A 19970-nucleotide genomic window follows, 5' to 3' on the forward strand; every position below is an offset into this window, starting at 1 on the left:
AATGGAAACATCTGTTTGTCACTGATTACCTTCCAACAAATGTACTTCAGCTATCAAACAGTTGCTCGCCTTCTTTCCACTTATATTGTGTTTCTGAAGCTGAAAAAATCAGCAGTCTTACTGAATATAGTAATACCTAGGTACATAATGACAATGGTCTGATTTTGTCCAGTGGACAGCCAAGGAGCAAACCTCAAAACAAAGTGGAAGCTCGTGAAATAGGGCACCAGCACTTACACTTTTTTCTCCTATACTGCCCAGCAAGACTTACCCGTATCTAAGAGGTGTAGAAATAAATCATTGTCTGCCTTAAAGTGAAAAGCTAATAAATTCTTACTTTTGTTGTACCTCTGCTACTTTAAGCCTTTTGTGTATTAGTCATTTCTTCCTCTGTGAGGCTCTTGATTTTCCGCCTTAAGTCTGCAGAGCTCCAGCAGGGCAAGAACAAGTGGAACTGGGAACTGACATCCTACACTCTTCTGAGCCTCCGTTTTATTACATATCAGACATATTTATAGCACTAAACAAAACTGCATTTTTCTCACTTGCAGTGTTTCTGAAACAAGAATGAGAGGAAGGCTGTCTGAGCACTTTACTTTTCCCTTTTGGTCCTAAAACTTATTTCTGCACTTAGATTGAGCATTACTCCTCTGATGTGAGCTGTTCATATTAATCCTATGATTTTGTGAGTCACTTGAAAGCATTTTCGTTGTAGTAGACACCAATCCATGTAGCTGAATGGAAAGGACTAAGCAACAAAACAGGATAATTAGTGCCCTTGTTAATTTAGAAGGTCAAAATATACTATTGCTTTTTGTTTTTTCCTTCTTAGAATTTATGAGTAGTTTTGGTGCTGTGCAATCATACAATTGTAGGTTTATAAGTATTTTCCATAGCACCTGACAATAATTTCCTGTGACTGATGGAATATTGGTGTAATGCCAGGTAATACTGGCTGCTTTTTCTTAATCTCATCTCCCATCTTTTCTTTATAATAGAGAAGCGTAAGTTAGTTGTTATTTGTAAGCTGACAACCTGGCATTTATTTCATCAGCATGCATCTCTGTTAATATTATGTAAATGGGGGAAGATACGCAGGGAGCTTTCACAAGTGTATCAGTAGTAGAAAGAGGACTGAAGTTAGGACACAAAGCAGTTCTTTGCTTTCAAGTCTGGCAAGAGTAAAGGTAAAGGTGCTGGTACTTATTGCCAGTCACGAAAGAGAGAGCAACATACCTGTCTCCCTCCTCAGGCAGAAAAAGCTATCTGACTATTGATTTCACACACACACAGCAACGCTTTTTTGTGTTTGTTTTTTTTTAAATCATGTGTATTGGTGCTGCTTCCTACATGTTCTGCACAAAACAAGTTCATCTTTCTTAAAATTACTCTTCTTTACTGGAAATGGTGATCAGTGATCTGTGGGTTTTGTACATTAAGCAGTTGTCACATGATGAAGTAAAGGAGCAACAGGAATTGAAAGCTTTACTTCGCTGGCAGCGACTCAGAGATGAGGTGCAGAACTCTGAAGAAGAGCTGCAAGTTTTAAGGTAACAGTGTGACAGTGCAGTCTTTGCTGTTGCGTATTCTGACCTGTTTTCCACCATTTTCTCCCTTCAAAGCATATGCATCCAAATAATCTGATTAAATAAACTGCATTTCCTTATTTCCTTCTGAAGAAAAAAGAAAAGTAAAATTAAATTGACTAGTTTATTCGTCTTCTGTATAATGCAGTTGCTTTTCTCTTTGTTACAGAAAGCTTTCAAAAACTGTGGAATTTAGTTTGATATAAAATATCTCTAAGCAGTTTACAAGAGCCCCTATTCAGGGGAAGAAAAAAAAGAAAGACCATTTCCTGAAGAAAGTTCACTGAAGCCATAGCAGATTCATTTTCCATTGCTGTAGACAAGCAGATATAGACATATAGGAGTATGGTATCTAACTTCCAAGCTGAATGAAGTTTTAAAAAACAAAGAAAGACATAATGAACTACATAAATCTACTTTCTCTTAGAAACTATTAATAATGCTATTTAAACAAGATTTTGGTCTTTACGTACCAGATGCTGAGCTCAAGGCTTCTTCTTACATAGCTAAAGGCATTAAATAAAAAAAAGATACCTGCGTTGCTAATAATTAATGATCTGGTCTGTTCTAATTGCTGTTTTGGGAATTTCCCATAGACTTTCATGTTTAGTGGGTGCTTAACATCTCCACTGCTTGTTTCCCTACAGGTTTTGACCAAGAAAAACAAGTTTACTAATCCTAACTCAAATTAGCCCTACACTGACCAAATCATAGAATTACAAGGACAGATTTCAGAGACTGTGTAGACCATTCTTCTATCCTGAAATACAGGCAGTATGCACAGACCATCTAAAGCAGGTTTTTGCTAACGTATTCTTAGAAACTTCCAACAAAAGAAGTTCCTGCAGTACCTGGTTAAGCTCTTTTAGTGTTCACAGTTAAAAGTTGCTTCCTAAAGCACAGGTGAAGTATTGTTTATTTCAAACAAAGTAGATTTCTGTTTTTCTTTCACCTAGTGGAAGTGAAGAAAAGTTGATCCTGATCTTCTATATAATCAAGTTTTAAATGTTTTTTGAAGACTGTTGCTATTTCATTCATTTTGAGGCCCTCCCATCTTTTTGATCTTTCCCAGTAGGACCTTTTCCTCATAGTGCCTTTTGTATTTGGGCACAGTTCATCAACACAGAAATTCCTCTTTATGGCCTTATGTAATCTGAAAGCATGTCACCGACTTTGCATAGCTGTAGTCTTTCATTGATCTGTTTTACTTCATACTTACAGATGAATTGTGTGTTCTATGTGTAAGCAGAGTCAGTGAAGTCATACATTTGCAAATGTGCAGTTTGATGATAGGTGTAAATACAAAAGCAAGCCTTATCACTAGCTGTCATACGGCTGCTACAAGAATAACTACTAATTGACAGACACTGGCATTATTGTTTGTTTGTTTTAAAATAAATTATTTTTAGGAAGAGTAGTACTTGTGCTAGAAGGCTTATCCGGATGTTTGGTTCCATTTTCAACATTATAGAATCACATTTGTCATCTTTTATGTCAGTTTTGTAGTGATTACTATTAATAAAATGCGCATGACGTGTAAATTTTTAAAATAATTTTTCTAAGGGCCAAAATATTCTTTGTGGTTTGAACCGTATGAAGGATTTATTTACCTTGAAATTGAACCTTAAGGTTTCTATTTGCTTTCACAGACATAGGTCTCTGTAATAAGCATGCTGCTTACCTTTTACATAGTGGTATTCTCAATGCTAATATAAGAGAATGGCAAATCAATTCCCATTGAAAAAAATTGTACCTCTAATACACACTTCAGGAGAGGAACATGATGCCAGTTTGGGATTCTGGCACTCTCTTCTTTGAGGTCTCTAGTTTCCTGTGGCTGGATTTAAGGACTTTCCACTGGTTTCAGTCAGATATAAGTATTCTCTACTATTTTTTGTGACACAGATTTGAATAGGTTGTCTCTTTTCATGTTTACTGCTTTTCTTTTTTCTTTTCTTCTTCATTCTTGAAGTATGCCCATGTGCTTTCCAGAGTCAGTATGTAAGAGACAGTACCTGTCCTGGTATTGCACGGGGTTTTGAGTCTGTACTGAGGTTTGTGCTGAGGTTGTGTTTCTTTACAAGGATATTAAAAGTAAATGATAATTGTTTTTTACTTCTTGCCAGTTATGCCAGGCCAAAAAAAAAAAATGTCAGCCAATCCACTCTTCCCGAGCATAAGCTCTGTCTTCAATTACTTTTTTATTCCCTGCTAGAAGATAGCACAGCTGGACACACAAAGGCAAAGATACAGAGCATAGGTGATAACTTTCTAACACAGGTGGTGGAAGAGCCAATGAGAAGGTGTATGCTTCTGGACCTTGTACTAACAAAGAAAGTCTGACCGGGGATATGAAAGCTGTAGGCAGCCTTGGCTGCAGCAACTATGAGATGATGGAGCATGGAATCCTGTGTTGGAGAAGGAGGACAATAAGCAGGACTTATAATGTTGGACTTCAGGAGAGCTAACTCTTGCTATTCAAAGATCTGTTCAGAGGAAACCCATGGGTTAGGGCTCTAGAGTGCAGAAGAGTTCAAGACAATTGGGCAATATTCAAGCATTTCTTCCTCCAGACTCAAGGGTGGTGCATCCCTAGGAGTAAGAAATTAAGCAAAGAAAACAGGAGAGCTGCATGGATGAGCAAGGAGGTTCTGGAAAAACTCAAATGAGAGAAGGAAGTTTACAGAATGTGGAAAAAGGGACTGATGACTTGGGACGAATATAGGAATGCTATCACAGTATGTAAGGGTGCAATAAGGAAGGCTAAGACCTGCTTAGAATTAAATCTGTCAAGGTACAACACAGAAAATAAGGACTTCTTCAGGTACATCAGTAGCAAAAGGAGGACTAGGGCAAATGTGGGTCCACTACTGAATGGGGTGGGTGCCCTGGTGACAGGATACAGAGAAGGTGGAGTTACTGAATAACTGCTTTGCTTCAGCTTTAACGGCCAGTCCTGAGGAAACCCAAACCCTGAAGGAAAGAAAGTCTGAAGAAAGGAAGACTGTCCCTTGGTCGACAAGGATCTAGTCAGAGAATATAAGGCAAACTGGACACCCTTCAGCAAGGCTTTTGGCACTGTGTCCCATAACATATTCATACATAAGCTTAGGAAGTGTGGGTTAAATGAGTGGACAGTAAGGTGGATTGAGAACTGTCTGGATGGCAGAGCTCAGATGGTTGTGATCAGCAGTGCAAGCAGTGCAGAGTCTAGCTGGAAGCCTGTGGCCAGCGATGTTCCCCAGAGGTCAGTACTGGGCCCAGTCTTGTTGAACAAATCCATCAATGACCTGGATGAGGAGGCAGGGTGTACCCTCAGCAACTTTGTTACAGGACAAGGGGAACTGAAGCACAGGAAGTTCCACCTGAACATAAGGAAAAACTTCTTTACTCTGAGGATGACAGAGCACTGGGACAGGCTACTCAGAGAGATTGTGGAGTCTCCTCCTTTTCAAAATCTTCCTGGTCATGTCCCTCTGTGATGTGCTCTAGGTGAACATACTTTATCAGGGGTTCTGGACTAGATGTTCTCCAGAGGTCCATTCCAACTCTGAGCATTCTGTGAATCTGTGATTTCCCTCCCTTTTCCGTTCTCTTCCTTTCCCTTCATCCTTATTTGTTTGTTTGTTTGTTTGTCTATCTAAGCTCTAGGCCCAGTTATTTACTTAGGGTAAAGGTTAAGATGGAACTAATCACAGGTGTCTAATGTTACTGTGTCATCCATGATGATTTCAGCTATAAGAAAGTGTTATAGTGTGAGTTAATTCTTTACTTACTTATCCAAGACTCAAATAGTGTGTTACCATTTTAGGCCCAAAAAGGAAAGCACAGGAGAACTGAGTGAGTCCGGAGCATCTGTTGTCAAACATGGTCTTAAAGCAGAAAAAACCTTCATGCAGGTTCACTATTTGAAGGTGAGTGTTGTCAGCTGATTTTTATTGAAATTGCTTTTCTAATATGATAAAGACTTCTTTCTTCTAGACATCCGTGAATTCATAGCATCCTATTTGTTTCTGGCTTCATTTCTTACAGGGTTATTTTCTTTTGCGGTCCCTGGCAAGGACAGTAGGAGAGGATTCATACCTTATATGTTTACGAAAATTTGTCCATAAATTCCATGGACAGCTTGTCCTTTCTCAGGTACTGTGCTTGGGCTTGTTCCTCACTCTTTGTAAAAAATAAAATATTACCTAAACTTTCAGTAAAAAAAAAGTACCTAAACTTTCGGTTTGACTGTCTAAATCACCACTTCTGGTTGTGGTGAGAAAAGAGAGGCAATAGTAACTTGGCAATATTGGTGAAATTCCTACCTCCTAAAGGAAGAACTTTTTTTTTTCAGGGTGATACATAAATCAGACGCCCAGGTAGTAGTTGATACTGTAAACAATGAGTGATTTTTTTAAAAATCAGACTAACCTGATCGCCTTCTATGACAAAGTGACTCGGCTGAGGGAAAGGCTGTGGATGTATCTTCCTGGACTTCAGTAAAGCCTTTGACACAGTTTCTCACAGCATTCTGCTTGAGAACCTGTCAGCCTCTGGCCTGGACAGGCGCACACTCTCCTGGGTGGAAAACTGGTTGGATGGCCGGGCCCAGAGAGTGGTGGTAAACGGTGCAAAATCCAGCTGGAGGCCAGTGACAAGTGGGGCTCCCCAGGGCTCAGTGCTGGGTCCAGCCCTGTTCAATGTCTTTATCAATGACCTGGATGAAGGCATCGAGTGCACCCTTAGCAAGTTTACGGACAACACTAAGCTGTGTGGAAGTGTGGATCTGCTGGAGGGTAGGGAGGCTCTGCAAAGGGATCTGAACAGGCTGGACCGCTGGGCAGAGTCCAATGGCATGAGGTTTAACAAGGCCAAATGCCGGGTCCTGCACTTGGGGCACAACAACCCTATGCAGTGCTACAGACTAGGAGAAGTCTGTCTAGAAAGCTGCCTGGAGGAGAGGGACCTGGGGGTGTTGGTTGACAGCGACTGAACATGAGCCAGCAGTGTGCCCAGGTGGCCAAGAAGGCCAATGGCATCTTGGCTTGTATCAGAAACGGTGTGACCAGCAGGTCCAGGGAGGTTATTCTCCCTCTGTACTCGGCACTGGTGAGACCGCTCCTTGAATCCTGTGTTCAGTTCTGGGCCCCTCACCACAAGAAGGATGTTGAGGCTCTGGAGCAAGTCCAGAGAAGAGCAACAAAGCTGGTGAGGGGGCTGGAGAGCAGGTCTTACGAGGAGCGGCTGAGAGAGCTGGGGTTGTTTAGCCTGGAGAAGAGGAGGCTGAGGGGAGACCTCATTGCTCTCTGTAACTACCTGAAAGGAGGTTGTAGAGAGGAAGGTGCTGGCCTCTTCTCCCAAGTGACAGGGGACAGGACAAGAGGGAATGGCCTCAAGCTCCGCCAGGGGAAGTTTAGGCTGGACATTAGGAAAAAATTTTTCACAGAAAGGGTCATTGGGCACTGGAACAGGCTGCCCAGGGAGGTGGTTGATTCACCTTCCCTGGAGGTGTTTAAGGCACGGGTGGACGAGGTGCTAAGGGGCATGGTTTAGTGTTTGATAGGAATGGTTGGACTCGATGATCCGGTGGGTCTCTTCCAACCTGGTTATTCTATGATTCTATGAAAAAAACCTGATACTTGGAAAGGTCAATGTCCATAGGTGCTGATATTCTCAATGATAAAGTCATTTACCATACTGGAATTGTCTCCTCTAGTCTTTTAGCTCACGGGTTTTGATTGTGATCAGTCAGTCTTTTCCCTGATACCTCTCACTTTTCAATAGAGGAGAAAGACAGAGTAGGAATGGAACTGAAAGTGTCTATAAATCATAACTGCGTAGATGTTATATTTCTGACTTTATTTCCTTCTTCTCTGCATGCTGCTTCATTTAATGCTTAAAATTTCACAGTCTTTCTTCTGAGGATGATCTCTTTCTCACCAAGTCAGTGTGTGATATCCTCATCACTCTGTGACATTGTACCCATCTGTATTAACGTCTTCTCACAGCCTCTGTATAGGTTTTGTCATCATGGTCCATACTCCCATGCTTTCTAAAACACTTTGTTACTTAAATATTAATCTAAAAGGGATTTTTTAAAGTCTGCTGCTTCTTTCCTTTGGTAGACTTTCTCTGATGGTAATATCATGCAGTGGCAGCCCACTCTTAAGAGCAGTTATTCTCATAGAGTAGGATTTCTTCCTGGACTGGTGAAGGATTGATTGTAAAAAATCATGTTGAATTAGGAATTGGAATTTGCCCTCCTTAATTTCAACTGCTTATATTAACCACTTGAACTACAGACTTAGCTTGTTATCTTGCTACCATTAATAGTGAATAATTTTTCCACGAAAAGTAGAACAGCTTCAAAAGAAAAGAATGATTAAGTCACATCACAGTACATTGTTTAATACCACCTGTTATGTAGAAGACCCACATGGCATTGTATGTAAATATTTACCTCCTTCTAGGTCTTTCTGAAAGACACCTGTAACCAGTGGTTGTGGCATTAAAAGGGGGACTGTGTTGTCCTCCAGTGGTTTGTTTTGAGAAGGGAGTGACATAGCTCTCTAAATTCAGATTTCTAGGAAATCCTGTCATTGATGATGAATCCAGCTTGCGCCATGGCATTGCAGCTTGTTGCTTTTGTTATTCTGTGAAGGCAAATATTCATCGGCATTCTTTGAACCGGATAACCAAACTCGTCACAGTTAAAAACAGGCCTGGAACAAAGTGCACAACATAACAAATAGTTGGCATCACTAGACAAGCAGTGTGATGAGAGTGAGGGGCTGGGGATGAGAGAAGAGAAATGGGTATGAATTTCTGAAATTAGTTACTTTGCTGAAGTCTGTCTTTTCTGGAGGTATAGTTGAAATCTTTGAGGGGTTTTAAGATGGTGATGAACATCTCGTTGCAACACAAAGTAAGCACTTCTGATTTTGAGGGCATCAGGTCTAACTTCCATGAAACTGCTAAAACCATGAAATAGCGCAGTGTTTTAATCTGGTGGGAAGAAAGGTGCTTGTATTTTGGTGAGGAAAAGTTAGCTTGTTGCTACTAGTTGATGTGAGATGAGTTGTGTCAGCAGACTGTATAAATGCTGCAGAATGTCTTAGAATGTTATACTATTAGTCATGATAGCTAGACTGCTTGTAGTTAAACTGTCTACCTGCTAGACACTTCTCCCTTCATCCAGCACTCTGCTATGAAATGTTTGTAGCCTACCTAACTTTTTCTTCTAAGATGAAATACTGTATGTTTTTTCTGTATTCAGAAACAACAGTTTTGGTTATTGTATAAAAAAAATCCTCCGGTATTTTTAATTATTCAAGGAAGAGTAAGTAATGCTTTTATTTCAGGTTTCTTAGGCTACTTTTTGTTTGAACAAGTTAATACTTATGTGCTTAATATAGATTAAAAAAAATTTCCTTAATTCGAAGATACTTGATTTGGTGGAGAAAGAGCTGTGTTTTTTATTATGTGCTTTTTATGCTTTTACCTTGTTTCACAGCTGCCTAAAGTTTTAACATCACCCTGTTGTTTAATCACAGTGTTAAAAATGAAGAGAGGTTAGGGATATATACAAGCATAAATGCATTTACCTTTTTTATAAGAAATCTTGAAGATTGTATTTATGTCAGTGTCTGGTATAGGTAGATAAGTAATCACAGCAGGAACTGCAAATGCTGAAGCAATGAAGTCAAGTTACTACAAAGTTTATTATTCGAATTCCTTCTTGAACAAACATGGTATCAGTGTTTAAATGAAAAAAAGATTTAAAATAGAGGTGCAAATGGTAATTCAAAATATCATAGCATTGTAACTTTCACCTTGTCCAGAATAATTGTAAAAGTTCCCAGCTTTAGGAATTGAGGGGATGAGGGAAAGTAAAAACAGTGAAAATAATTGGCCATGTTCTGAATGCTACTCTTGTTTTCAGTAGCGTTTGTGGTATTTTTCCTAGATGGGAGCTGCAGGTGTAAGGAAATGACTTCAGATGTGGAACATTAATCAGTTTACCATTTTCCTTCATTTTGATTGCTTGCTCAGTATGTTTTTAATAGTAGTTTTTGTGTATTTTAGTTGAGTTAGCAACAGACAAGTAAAGCAAGTCTGGAATCTTGGAGGTTTTAAAAATAATCTTCCATTTTTCCTTCTGTGAGAGAATTCACTTAGTTACTGCTTTGAATGAACATTTAAAATAATGAATTAAGTGTTACTGGCTGTAAATAAATAGAAAGTAGTGCAAATTGCTGATATACCTAGCACAGTTAAAGCTATTGTTCAGTTCAAAACTGAAACAGGAATGTCTTGGGAATTGAATTGTTTACAGACTCTTATTTTCATTTAGTTCTATCTATGGTAATAACCCAAGTTCTGTAGTGTTTATCCATCTAATAGATATATAATTTGCTATAGTGAAATGACAGTTAAGGAGTCAGCACTTTAAAAAAACCCGTACATTATGCTATTTGTAAAAGTTTTAAAGGCAGATATATGGATCCAAGCCTGCTGTGTACATACCTGTATCACCAAGTTCCTGCACAGCAGTTTGCGCAGACACATACCGTTATCATAAGTTAATAAAATCAGTATTGGCACACACTTCACCATTCAACTATTTATTAGCTTGTAGACCTCCTGCAACTAGAATTGTAAGTCTAAGCATGCAGTGTGCATGTATCTTGATGTTTCAGCTGCTAGAGTATTTTCTTTAGATACAAGTTTAACTAAAAATTTGTCTCTGCAATTTGGGCTCAGCTGTGAGCTTGAGCAAACACTTGACAGCAGTGGGGTATGTGTAGACTCTGGTGCTGTCCCATCTACAGCTGCCTCTAGGACACTGGTCTTCGCTTTCTACACTCTCATGCATTCGGGAAACAGAAATGGGTCAATTTTACTCATTGTGAGTCAGTTTCCTGTTCCAATTCTTGCATAAATGAAAATATTCTTACTTTTTTGTTAGCTCTGCACCATGCAGCCTTCATTCACTCCTGTTATATATATGCATTATGAGAAAACCTTTAATTACTGCATGATCACTGTCCTTTTACTATTTTTTTTTCCAAAGACTTGTGCCTCATTCATGTAGATAGGCATTGCTTTTATGTGAAGCGGCTGTTTGGTGTTTTTTCTCTGTTCATTGTTCTTAGGCACCTTTTTTACCATGCCATACACTTTTCTTTCTGTTCAGCTTAAGTTCTAACAACTGTAGGGCAATACAAAAGATTGCTTCACTAGGTCAGACATTTTAACCTGAAATTAACTATGTTTAAAATACTTACATATGTAACAATTGATTAATGTTTGGATCAGTTAATTATGTTGCACATTTTTGCAACCCATTGTGTATATATATAAAACTCTGACTAGCTTTAGACCAATATTTCAGTACAAGTATCTTGAAAGAAGGAACATGTGAAATATCGTGCTTGAAGTATAAGTCATTAATGTAGTATAAGGCAGGATTTTTTTGGTGAGGAAACTTTCAATTTCTTTTTTCTGCTATACTTTTTTCATAATTATATAGGATAAAACGTGTGTTTTAAAGGACAGAGATGTCAGAATGAAGTAGGGCTAGAAACAGAACTGGAGAAAAAAGCTAAAAGCCGTGAAGCTAAAAGCAGCCCAGGTCTTTTATAATCATTTACAATGCAGATGAGTGATTAATGAGTAAGTTAATGTGTCAGACAGTTTAGTGTCCAAACGTAAAGTTGTATAAAAAAACATGTTTTGGTATCGTTCATCTCAAGTATGGAGATCTTAAAAGAAACATTAATTTTTGCACATATAATTGTCTTCTGTCACGGAAGTGGTCCATATTTCTGAAAATGTTTTGGACTTTTCTGATATACTATAAAAATCCTTCCCATAGCTTCTGAAGCTACTAAGTCACGTGTCTCAGTCTTTACCTTTGAATATCTTTTTGAATTTCCACTTCTGTTGCAGTAGACTCTCATTCCTCTTCTGACCTAAAGTTTTTGTATTTGCTTAGCTTACATTTACCATCTTTCGAGCTTAAAATTACATGGCAGCTTGTTATACGAAATCATTTGATAAGAAAAAAGGTAACTTCTTTAATTCTCACCAGAGCAAACTGAAAAGGGAGCAATCCCAAAATATGTGCATTTTATTAGTGCTGAATCACAGTTCCACCTTTTGTTTCATCTAGTCTGGTTTATTTTAATTCAGCAGAGTAAAATGCATCTTATGTATGATTTTCTGCTGTATAGTCTTAAACAAAAGTCCAAAGCACAATTGAGGGCTCTATGTCGAACTATTCATACACAATGGATCTATTTCCATATCTTTTTCCTAGGTATGTATGTGTGTTCTTCACACATATCTTCATACATGTAAATAGAAGGAAAATGTGTTTGATTCAAATGTTTAGATGATGGTATATTTAATATTTTTCATAGATAGTAAGTATTTGTATAACTTCCAAGGAAATTAAAACGTTTTCAATGAATTTGAGACAACATAGGCTCTTGTGTCAAAGTGTTAGAAGAAAGTGTGTTCAAGTTGCATGCCTTTACTTCCCTGTCTGGGTATAGTTTGAACCTTCATATCAATAAGGTAAGGAGGAATGTCAGTGCTTTTTTCAGGGAACTAAGCAACAGTCAACGTACTTTTTCCAAATTATCTCATCTCTGAATGTACTTACCTGCTCTGAGGTGTTCTGACATATATGAAGAAATTTTTTTGTGAAAGATGTGAGGCTTGGACAGAAATCCTTTAACAAATATAGCTGGGGTGATTTAAGACCTTGTCCCTTAGTTATTCACACTGTACCTATGAGGATAAATTCAGTCTTGTTAGTACCAACAGTTTACTAAGACTGGTTTGTGTGAAAGCATGGGACTGTGAATTTGGGCAGCACAGGCGGGGTACAGGTTGTCTTCTGCTACTGTGCTACACAGGAACAGTAATCCCAGTCAGAAACATGGTGAGGAAGGGCCATCCATGGGCCTGATGTCACTTTAAATGCCCACGAGAAATTCACCAGAAATGCTTGCTAGATGTACTAGATGCTCATATGTACTATGTCCACTTGTTTGCCGCAATAGTTGGTAATTTTTTTTAGGGAATTGCTAGTGATCTGAATGCAGTTCATTGACATGAGGTAAAGGGGGAACAAATTCTGCATTTTACTGGAGATAGTCTGTAGCTCTCTTACCTGGAGCTTAAACTGTTAAGCTGTTTGGCTAATGATTATGATAATACAGCATATTGTTGGGGGGTCTTGCTTACTCTTGGTAGGATGTTGTCTTTGGAAGGACATTCTGGGCTTTTTACCAAAATGCCAAGAGGAAGATTTCAATGTATTGCTGATTTTGTTAAGTAAAAGCAAGAAGGTGAATGGGGAGGGAATTGAAAATAATCAGGATCGTGGGAACGGTGCTCATTGTTTCTTTTTCTACCCAAAATGAACAAAATAACATCTACAATTTAGTTATGTCATTTACAAACGACATAATGGATTGGGATAATTTAACTTTGCGTGAGTAATTTCTGTAAGGAATTGGATATAAGTTCATTTGGAGTTTATTTGTTGCCGACTGAATGCCCTTTTAGATGTATCACCTTTAGACAAGAAATCTGTGTTGCTCTGATGCACTCCATTTATATTTCAGTTAGAATATTTAACTGAAAACATCTGTTGGTCATAGAATGCTTGAAATATCTAGGTTTGAGTTTTTCATAAAAAGGATATAATTTGTGTTTCAACATTCAATGTATTTTATTTAATACTGACATGTGTGATCAGAGGGGGTACCTGTCTAGTGCCACAGAGTAGAAATGTGTTGGTCATTGCTCAGGACAAAAAATGGAGTAATAATACAGCATCTTTAGTCATGAAATAACAGGTCTTCTAAACCCAGATCTATGTAGCTTCAGCTTTGAGTAACCTTCATTCCTAGGGGTCTGAAAACTGCTGCTCTTGACCTACTTGTCAGTCATGGGTTTCCCACTCTTCTTTCCCTTTGACTCAGCCATGCTACATGCATTAACAATGCAAAGAAAACTTTTCCTTGATCTCAATTCACAATCTGTATCTAGATTTGATCTGCTCAGCAGCAGCCTGAAGTTGCAGTTGTAATTAAAATAGTTGGCTTGAATCTTGACTATGGTGAGAGCAGACAAGAGTCTTTAGGGAATTTAATTATGAAGGTCTAGCAAATCCTTAGCGAACATGTGTGAACTCATTTTTCAAAGTCTTTTTTAGTTTGGCCAAGTGTCAATAAAATTCCACAAAGTGCAGAATAACAGTTTCTGTATATAGGGAAAAGTTGTTTTCCAGCCTCTGGATTTCCAACTAGGAAAGAACAACAGGAGTATGTAGGGAAGTGAGATTATTTAATAACATGAATAAGCCAGTTTTTTAATAATACATCACTGCAGTGGTATGTAATTTCATATTTTCTTTCTGGCTTCATTAAATTGCTGCAACAAAGACACAAAATGAACTATAATTTGTTTTATGATCTGACTCAGCATTTATTTACGGTTGCTCTGGTCATCCACAAGTCTTTGCTTCCAAATGTAAAGTTGCTAGAACTTCTTAAAGAACAGGCATCAAAGTTTAAAAACAGCCCTCATTGTCCCTTAACTTTTCTCCTGACTCTTCTGAACCGTTTCATCTGAGGAGGAAGAAAAAAATAGCCTGAGGGTAAAATTTCACTCCAGATGGTTATATTTTGGCAAAATTATAAGCAAATGAAAAGCCAGACCTACAATGGGATGTGTCATGCAGACTTGGCAACAGGCAATTATTAGAAGCCCTGTAAATATGAGTGGTAAGTGGTGATTTGCTTTCCTGCAGTGTTTTGGAAGATCAAAACAGAAGTAGTTGAAGTTAAATAGAATAGATAAATCCTAATTTGAAGAAAGTATGTAGAATGATGGTTACTGCCTTGTTCTTAATAGATATTTGGAAAAAAAATTAAGACAGCTTTAATCACAAAGTAGATGTTTAATTTCATAATATAGTATACAGAATATAAAATAACTTGAGAGATATCTTCAAGTATACTGTGGGACTGATTTTTAAGAAGTTAGTGCAATCTGATCAAGAAATCTAGCTGCATTAACGTGTACAGAGACAATGCAAATAGTATCAAGGATGACCACTTGAGTATTACTTTTCATACACTTTGGAAACTACTCTAATAATGATCCTTTGTATTCTTTTATTTCCATGTAAGCTTACTCTATACCTCCAGCAAAGCTTCCACAATTGGAAGGAGACAGTAGCACGCTGTTTACATATAGAATGACAGAACAGAACTGCAAGTAGCACTATGAAATAAAGGGATTTCACAATTTATTGTTGTGTCAGCAAGACACCATAGCTAGGACAGAACGACTTCTGGCACAATTGATGATGGCATTCTTGACACAGCAACACTGAGCCAAGCGCTGTATAATTTGACTTTTGTCATAAGCAGATTTTGCAGCCACTGCAACATACCATGGGTCTCACTTGCAGTTTGAAGGAGAAAGGCTTAGCTGTGTTAACAGTAGTTTCAGTTGTGTAGTCATTCTTTCTTTGATTCCCTAATAATGCCATAATCAGAGGGAGAAACAGCATCTTTTGGTGGAGTCCCTACATAAACATTTTCTGCCTTTCAGGAAATATTCTTCTAGATTTTAGAGACCAAGCACATGCAATCAGAAATCAGACTGCATTCACATATCAGAGTGAGGAACATCATTGGCCTATGAAACTTGTCTCCATGAAGATTAATGTTAATAAAGTGGATGCATTGCTTTATGAAATAGCATATAATTATTAATAAATACCCTTCTTATGAGATTGTTCAGAGGAGCGCGTTGTGTCAAAGTGATTATCATTAAAATAAAGGTCATGTATGGCATGAGGTACCAGAGAACCTTTGTGTGAAGGTGTAACTTTCTAAGGGCTTATCATACTTATCATAAACATGCTTAATTCTGGTGCTTCTTAGCTTTTGACAAGGTGAATCTGTAGCCTTTAACAATTTTAAATATAGTTTGTGTGTATGTATGGGAATGTGGGATTGTGTTAAAATAGTCAGCAGGCTTTTCAAGCCCATTTTCTTTCAATGCTGACACATTTTGCTTGGGAGGGTTGGAAAACTAACAAACATAATGTTTGGTGTATAAATAGCTGAGCAGTATACCACCATAGCAGGTATATAAACTTCTTAATATCATTCTGTTATCTGCAGTCTTTATAAATCTATTGCTTAGTAGTAATGCAGACAGTTGTGTCTTCGTAACCATAATGACTGTGGTGCTTTGTTCATTTTCCAGGATTTTCTTTGCATGCTGTTGGAAGACATCCCTGAACAAAAAAAGTAAGTGAGAATCAGGCTAGAAAAGTCAAAGAAGAAAGTAGAAATCAGATTTAAATATCATCTGTGCTAGCCAGAAATAGTAGGATTTAATTTAGTATTGCTGTTCTGGGGTTTTTTTCAAGAGTATGTGTGTATCTTTCTGAAAATTCTCAGATATATAATACATCCACAAAAAATACAAAACCTGCTGTATTGTTGCTATCTTGTGCTCCTCCTAAGCAGTGCCTTTAACTTGCATGTCAGGGCTTCTGCGTTCACTACAGAGTCTGAAGTGCCAGGCACAGCTGCTTCCTCAAATTAATCTGTGATCCTCCTACCAGCTGCTTTTGGCACATGGCACAGTAGAACAAGGGGGCCAGAGCTTTGCTGTGTATCTGGGAAAACAGAGAAGATGGATTTTCCTCAAGCAGAAGTCTTGTACCATCCCCTCCCTGTCACACAGTGTGCCAAATGAGGAAAGGTGGAAAAATGCTAACAGAAATCCAGTGTTAATTGCCTGACATATCCTTCAAAATCCTGCTCTGTGTGACTGTGACTGGCTGAAGATAATACAGCTAGTCTTTAGCAGAGCTTTGAATCCTTCCCTGCTTATCCATAGGTTTGTTCTGTGCTACTAGACTGCTACAATTACGGTTTCTTCTGTGGTGATGCTTTATATATATATATTTTTTTTTTTTTAAATAATGCTCTCACTTGAAAAGTGGAGGTTTGGGGAGCAGGTTTCCAAATTCTTCATAAATCTGTATGAGTAGTTTGGACAAAAAAGGGGAGAAGATATTCATAGAAGTCAAAGGTGTGGAGCTTTTAAGTGAAGCTGTTCTGTTTCTTAGGGAGTGATAGGCTGAGAAGCTATTTATTGAGACAGTGTGTTGTCTTGCATCATGGATTTAGTTTGAGTGGTGTTACATTTTCCAATGACATATTCTAGGATGTTATTTTGCTTACATGATCAGATATGGGTTTTCAGCTCAAATATAATCAGTATTAAATGGAATATATGCGAAGGTGATTTTTTTAATGACATGATTATACATTGATTTTTTAATAAAATCTGTGTTTTCCTTCATTTTTTCACTTATGTTTCTCAGAAGTCCAAACCCAAATGCAAAATGTTATTTGAATAAGCATCCGATTTTCAGCCTAGAAACATGAAAATACTTGAACTTTCAGTGAGACTAATGCAAAAGAAGTATGTCTCAATTTGTCTCAATCATACACCAGAATATATGGACAAAATTTCAGATCTATGATAATTCATTTTACATATAGCATATATGAACTTAAATACTGCCAAAATTACCTTGGCTGCAGATATCAACTGCAATGCCATGAATAATAGAAAATGTGGATATACAGAAGGCCTTTATTTCTTACCTATTACAAAGATGTTTTTTCATTCTTGAATATATTCTGCTGTGTACTAACGCAAATAGTGGTGCTAGGTGAAAGCAAAGGAAGGAAAGATAAAAAGTATTTTAGAGATCATCTGCAAATGAGTGCTTTTTTGCATAAAATTTCAATTGCAGGAATAAAATGCATTTCAAGATTTGAGCAACAAAAGACTTTGTAGCACACAAAACCTCCTAGACTTGTGCGATTCTACCATGTAAAATTTTTATGTTAAAACTATGTGCTTCTTACTTTAAATATTAAGTACTCTAATATACTGAAATTTGTAATGAAGGATGGACTTACTCATCAAGAAAAGAAAGAAGATAAGACAAATTAGTCATAGCAAATCAGTCCAAGCCCTGCTCTCAGCTGTGGCAACAGAAGCAAAATAGTGTAACTAGGAGCTGAATTTGGCTTATGAGAGACTTGTAATGAGAACAGGATTGAAGTTGGAAAAGAGCAGTCACACAACAGTGTGGAAATTTTGTGTAATTATTACATAGGTGTAATGCAATATTAATTTTCTGCAGTTGGATACAGCAGACTATCTAAAAAGTCTCATTCTTCCAGTACTTAATTCCTTTAGGTTTTAGTTACCAGAGATTTTTAGTACATTCCCAGCAATGAGCAGCTCCTAGATACAGACATAATGTCTTAAGTGGCAGTCATTGATTTTTGCTGCCTTCTGTACTCGGAGGAGGAGGATTACATGCCTAATTTATAGAAATACTTCACTTCCTGCTCTGGCTCGAATTCATTGGCATGTTGCCATCGAGCAATCTGTTTTCCAAGGCAGGATCCTCCTGTTTCTGGGCTGAGGGTGAATACTGACATCAGGCAGGCCTAGCAGTACCTTATGGTCCTTTAGAATTTCCTAATTTGCCATATTTCTTTATGTGAAGGGCTAATGTCAAGAAGGACAAACAAGTATATATCATTATCCCTATCTGTTTTGAAAGCCTTATAAAATATAACATGCACTGACTATAGACTCCTATTATATTGACCTTTCTGTAGGAAACTTACAGTATATCCCATCTGTAACTGAGGCATCTTATTTCCTCATATATAATTTGAAATTTCACTGCAATTAAAAAAATCCAAACTAAACCAAACAACATCAAATTCCTCTTTTATGTGTCTGTATATCACAGTGCACTTGATTTGATAAAACTCCCAGTGGCTCCATTCTTCCCAAGTCTCATACCCAGAGTCTTTACTGTAAATTGATCTTCTCCACATCTGCCCAACATGTGAGCCGTGCAAAGATTCAGTGTTTTTATGGCCTTGTAACAGAGGGTGAGTTTCACAAACCTCAGATAAATCAGAGTTTCAGCTGCTGTGGCCTTTACAACTGCAGATTTGTTTGAGCAGGTCACTTCTGTTCTTTAGGTGTTGCTGGTGGTATATTTATTTAATTTAATTGAATAAAGTAAATAGGTGTACTAATAAAACTATGGTTTTAATAATACACAATAGAAGAAGGAAGGCTTGTGTTTCAGTTCTGCTGTTTGTATTGTTAATAATTCAGGCTTACTAACCACATTACTTGAATGACTTCATAGATTGTCAGTTAAAATAATGCTGTAATTTCAAACTATTCAGTTCTACAGGTATACATACTTTCATACCTGCTTTCTTCACTGCTCACATTGTCATGAATGTGGTAGGCACCCAGCTGCCAAAGCAAATCATTGGGAAAGATTTTTTTCTGGTGTTTTTGATTCCTCCTTTTTTTTCTTTTGTAAGCAAAAATATATATGCTGGACAAAACCAAAGGAAATCTTATCTGCTGGAACTATCAGGAGTTGACAGAATCATTAGTCAATTACTAGGCTTTGTTTCACTCTAAATATGGTTCCAAATTTAGCTGAAATGGCTCACTTTGAAAACAGTGTTTGTGTATGAATATATATATCCAGATGAAGGAAATACACTTGTTGAAGTATTTTGAGTTGGATGTGGAATACTTTTTATCTTCCTTTACAAATAAAATGCTTGCACACTTTCATGTGCACTGTTTATTTGCTGCCACGTCTTATTCTAAAAGCAGTTTCTCCCCTTTGATGAATTAAGGGAGTTTATGTTAAAGGTTGTAAAGTGCCTTTGGGCCTTTTGCAATGAAAACTTGATTTATAGATATCTTTTATAATGCTAATTTTCAATTATTATTAATGCTAGTATTTTACAGAGCTTGCTTTGAAACATTAAATCTGGCCATGAACAGTGTGCATGGATGGTACGAGATCATTCCTAGGCTGATTGACCGATCAGCTAAAGAAATAGACAATGGAGGTATTAGCATTCTCGTTTTGCAATAAGGAACAGTAGTACACAGCAACTGAAGAACTTGCCCGGCCTTGTAAGAGCTTTGTTATAGTGCTAATCAGCTGAACCCAGACCCCACAGTCCAGTCCAGTACCTTAACCAGACAGCCATTCAGGAAATCACATGCACACCAGATGTAAGTTCTGACAGATGCTTAACTGCAACATAAGCAGGTGGGAAGTGCCCTTTCTGAGTATGCATGCTCTACAGAACTGCAGCCTCAATAAATATCAGGCCCTGTGTCCTTTGTTAAGGACATTTGATTTGAAATAGCAATCTGTGATACACTTTTTAGGCTTGATCTGAAGCCCAGCAATTAATGGAAACCTTAGCA

General features: G+C 37.7%; 1 protein-coding gene across 1 annotated transcript in view; it reads left to right on the forward strand.

Moving 5' to 3' along the window:
* Positions 1-19970, forward strand: part of AOPEP (aminopeptidase O (putative)) — a 187457-nt gene that overhangs the window by 65191 nt on the left and 102296 nt on the right. The window contains exons 8-11 of the mRNA XM_069880603.1: positions 1444-1550; positions 5398-5500; positions 5619-5726; positions 15873-15916. Coding sequence (XP_069736704.1) covers positions 1444-1550; positions 5398-5500; positions 5619-5726; positions 15873-15916 — 362 coding nt within the window. The remainder of the gene's footprint in view (positions 1-1443; positions 1551-5397; positions 5501-5618; positions 5727-15872; positions 15917-19970) is intronic.

This window comes from Phaenicophaeus curvirostris, chromosome Z (genome assembly GCF_032191515.1).
Source record: "Phaenicophaeus curvirostris isolate KB17595 chromosome Z, BPBGC_Pcur_1.0, whole genome shotgun sequence".
Taxonomy (NCBI): domain Eukaryota; kingdom Metazoa; phylum Chordata; class Aves; order Cuculiformes; family Cuculidae; genus Phaenicophaeus; species Phaenicophaeus curvirostris.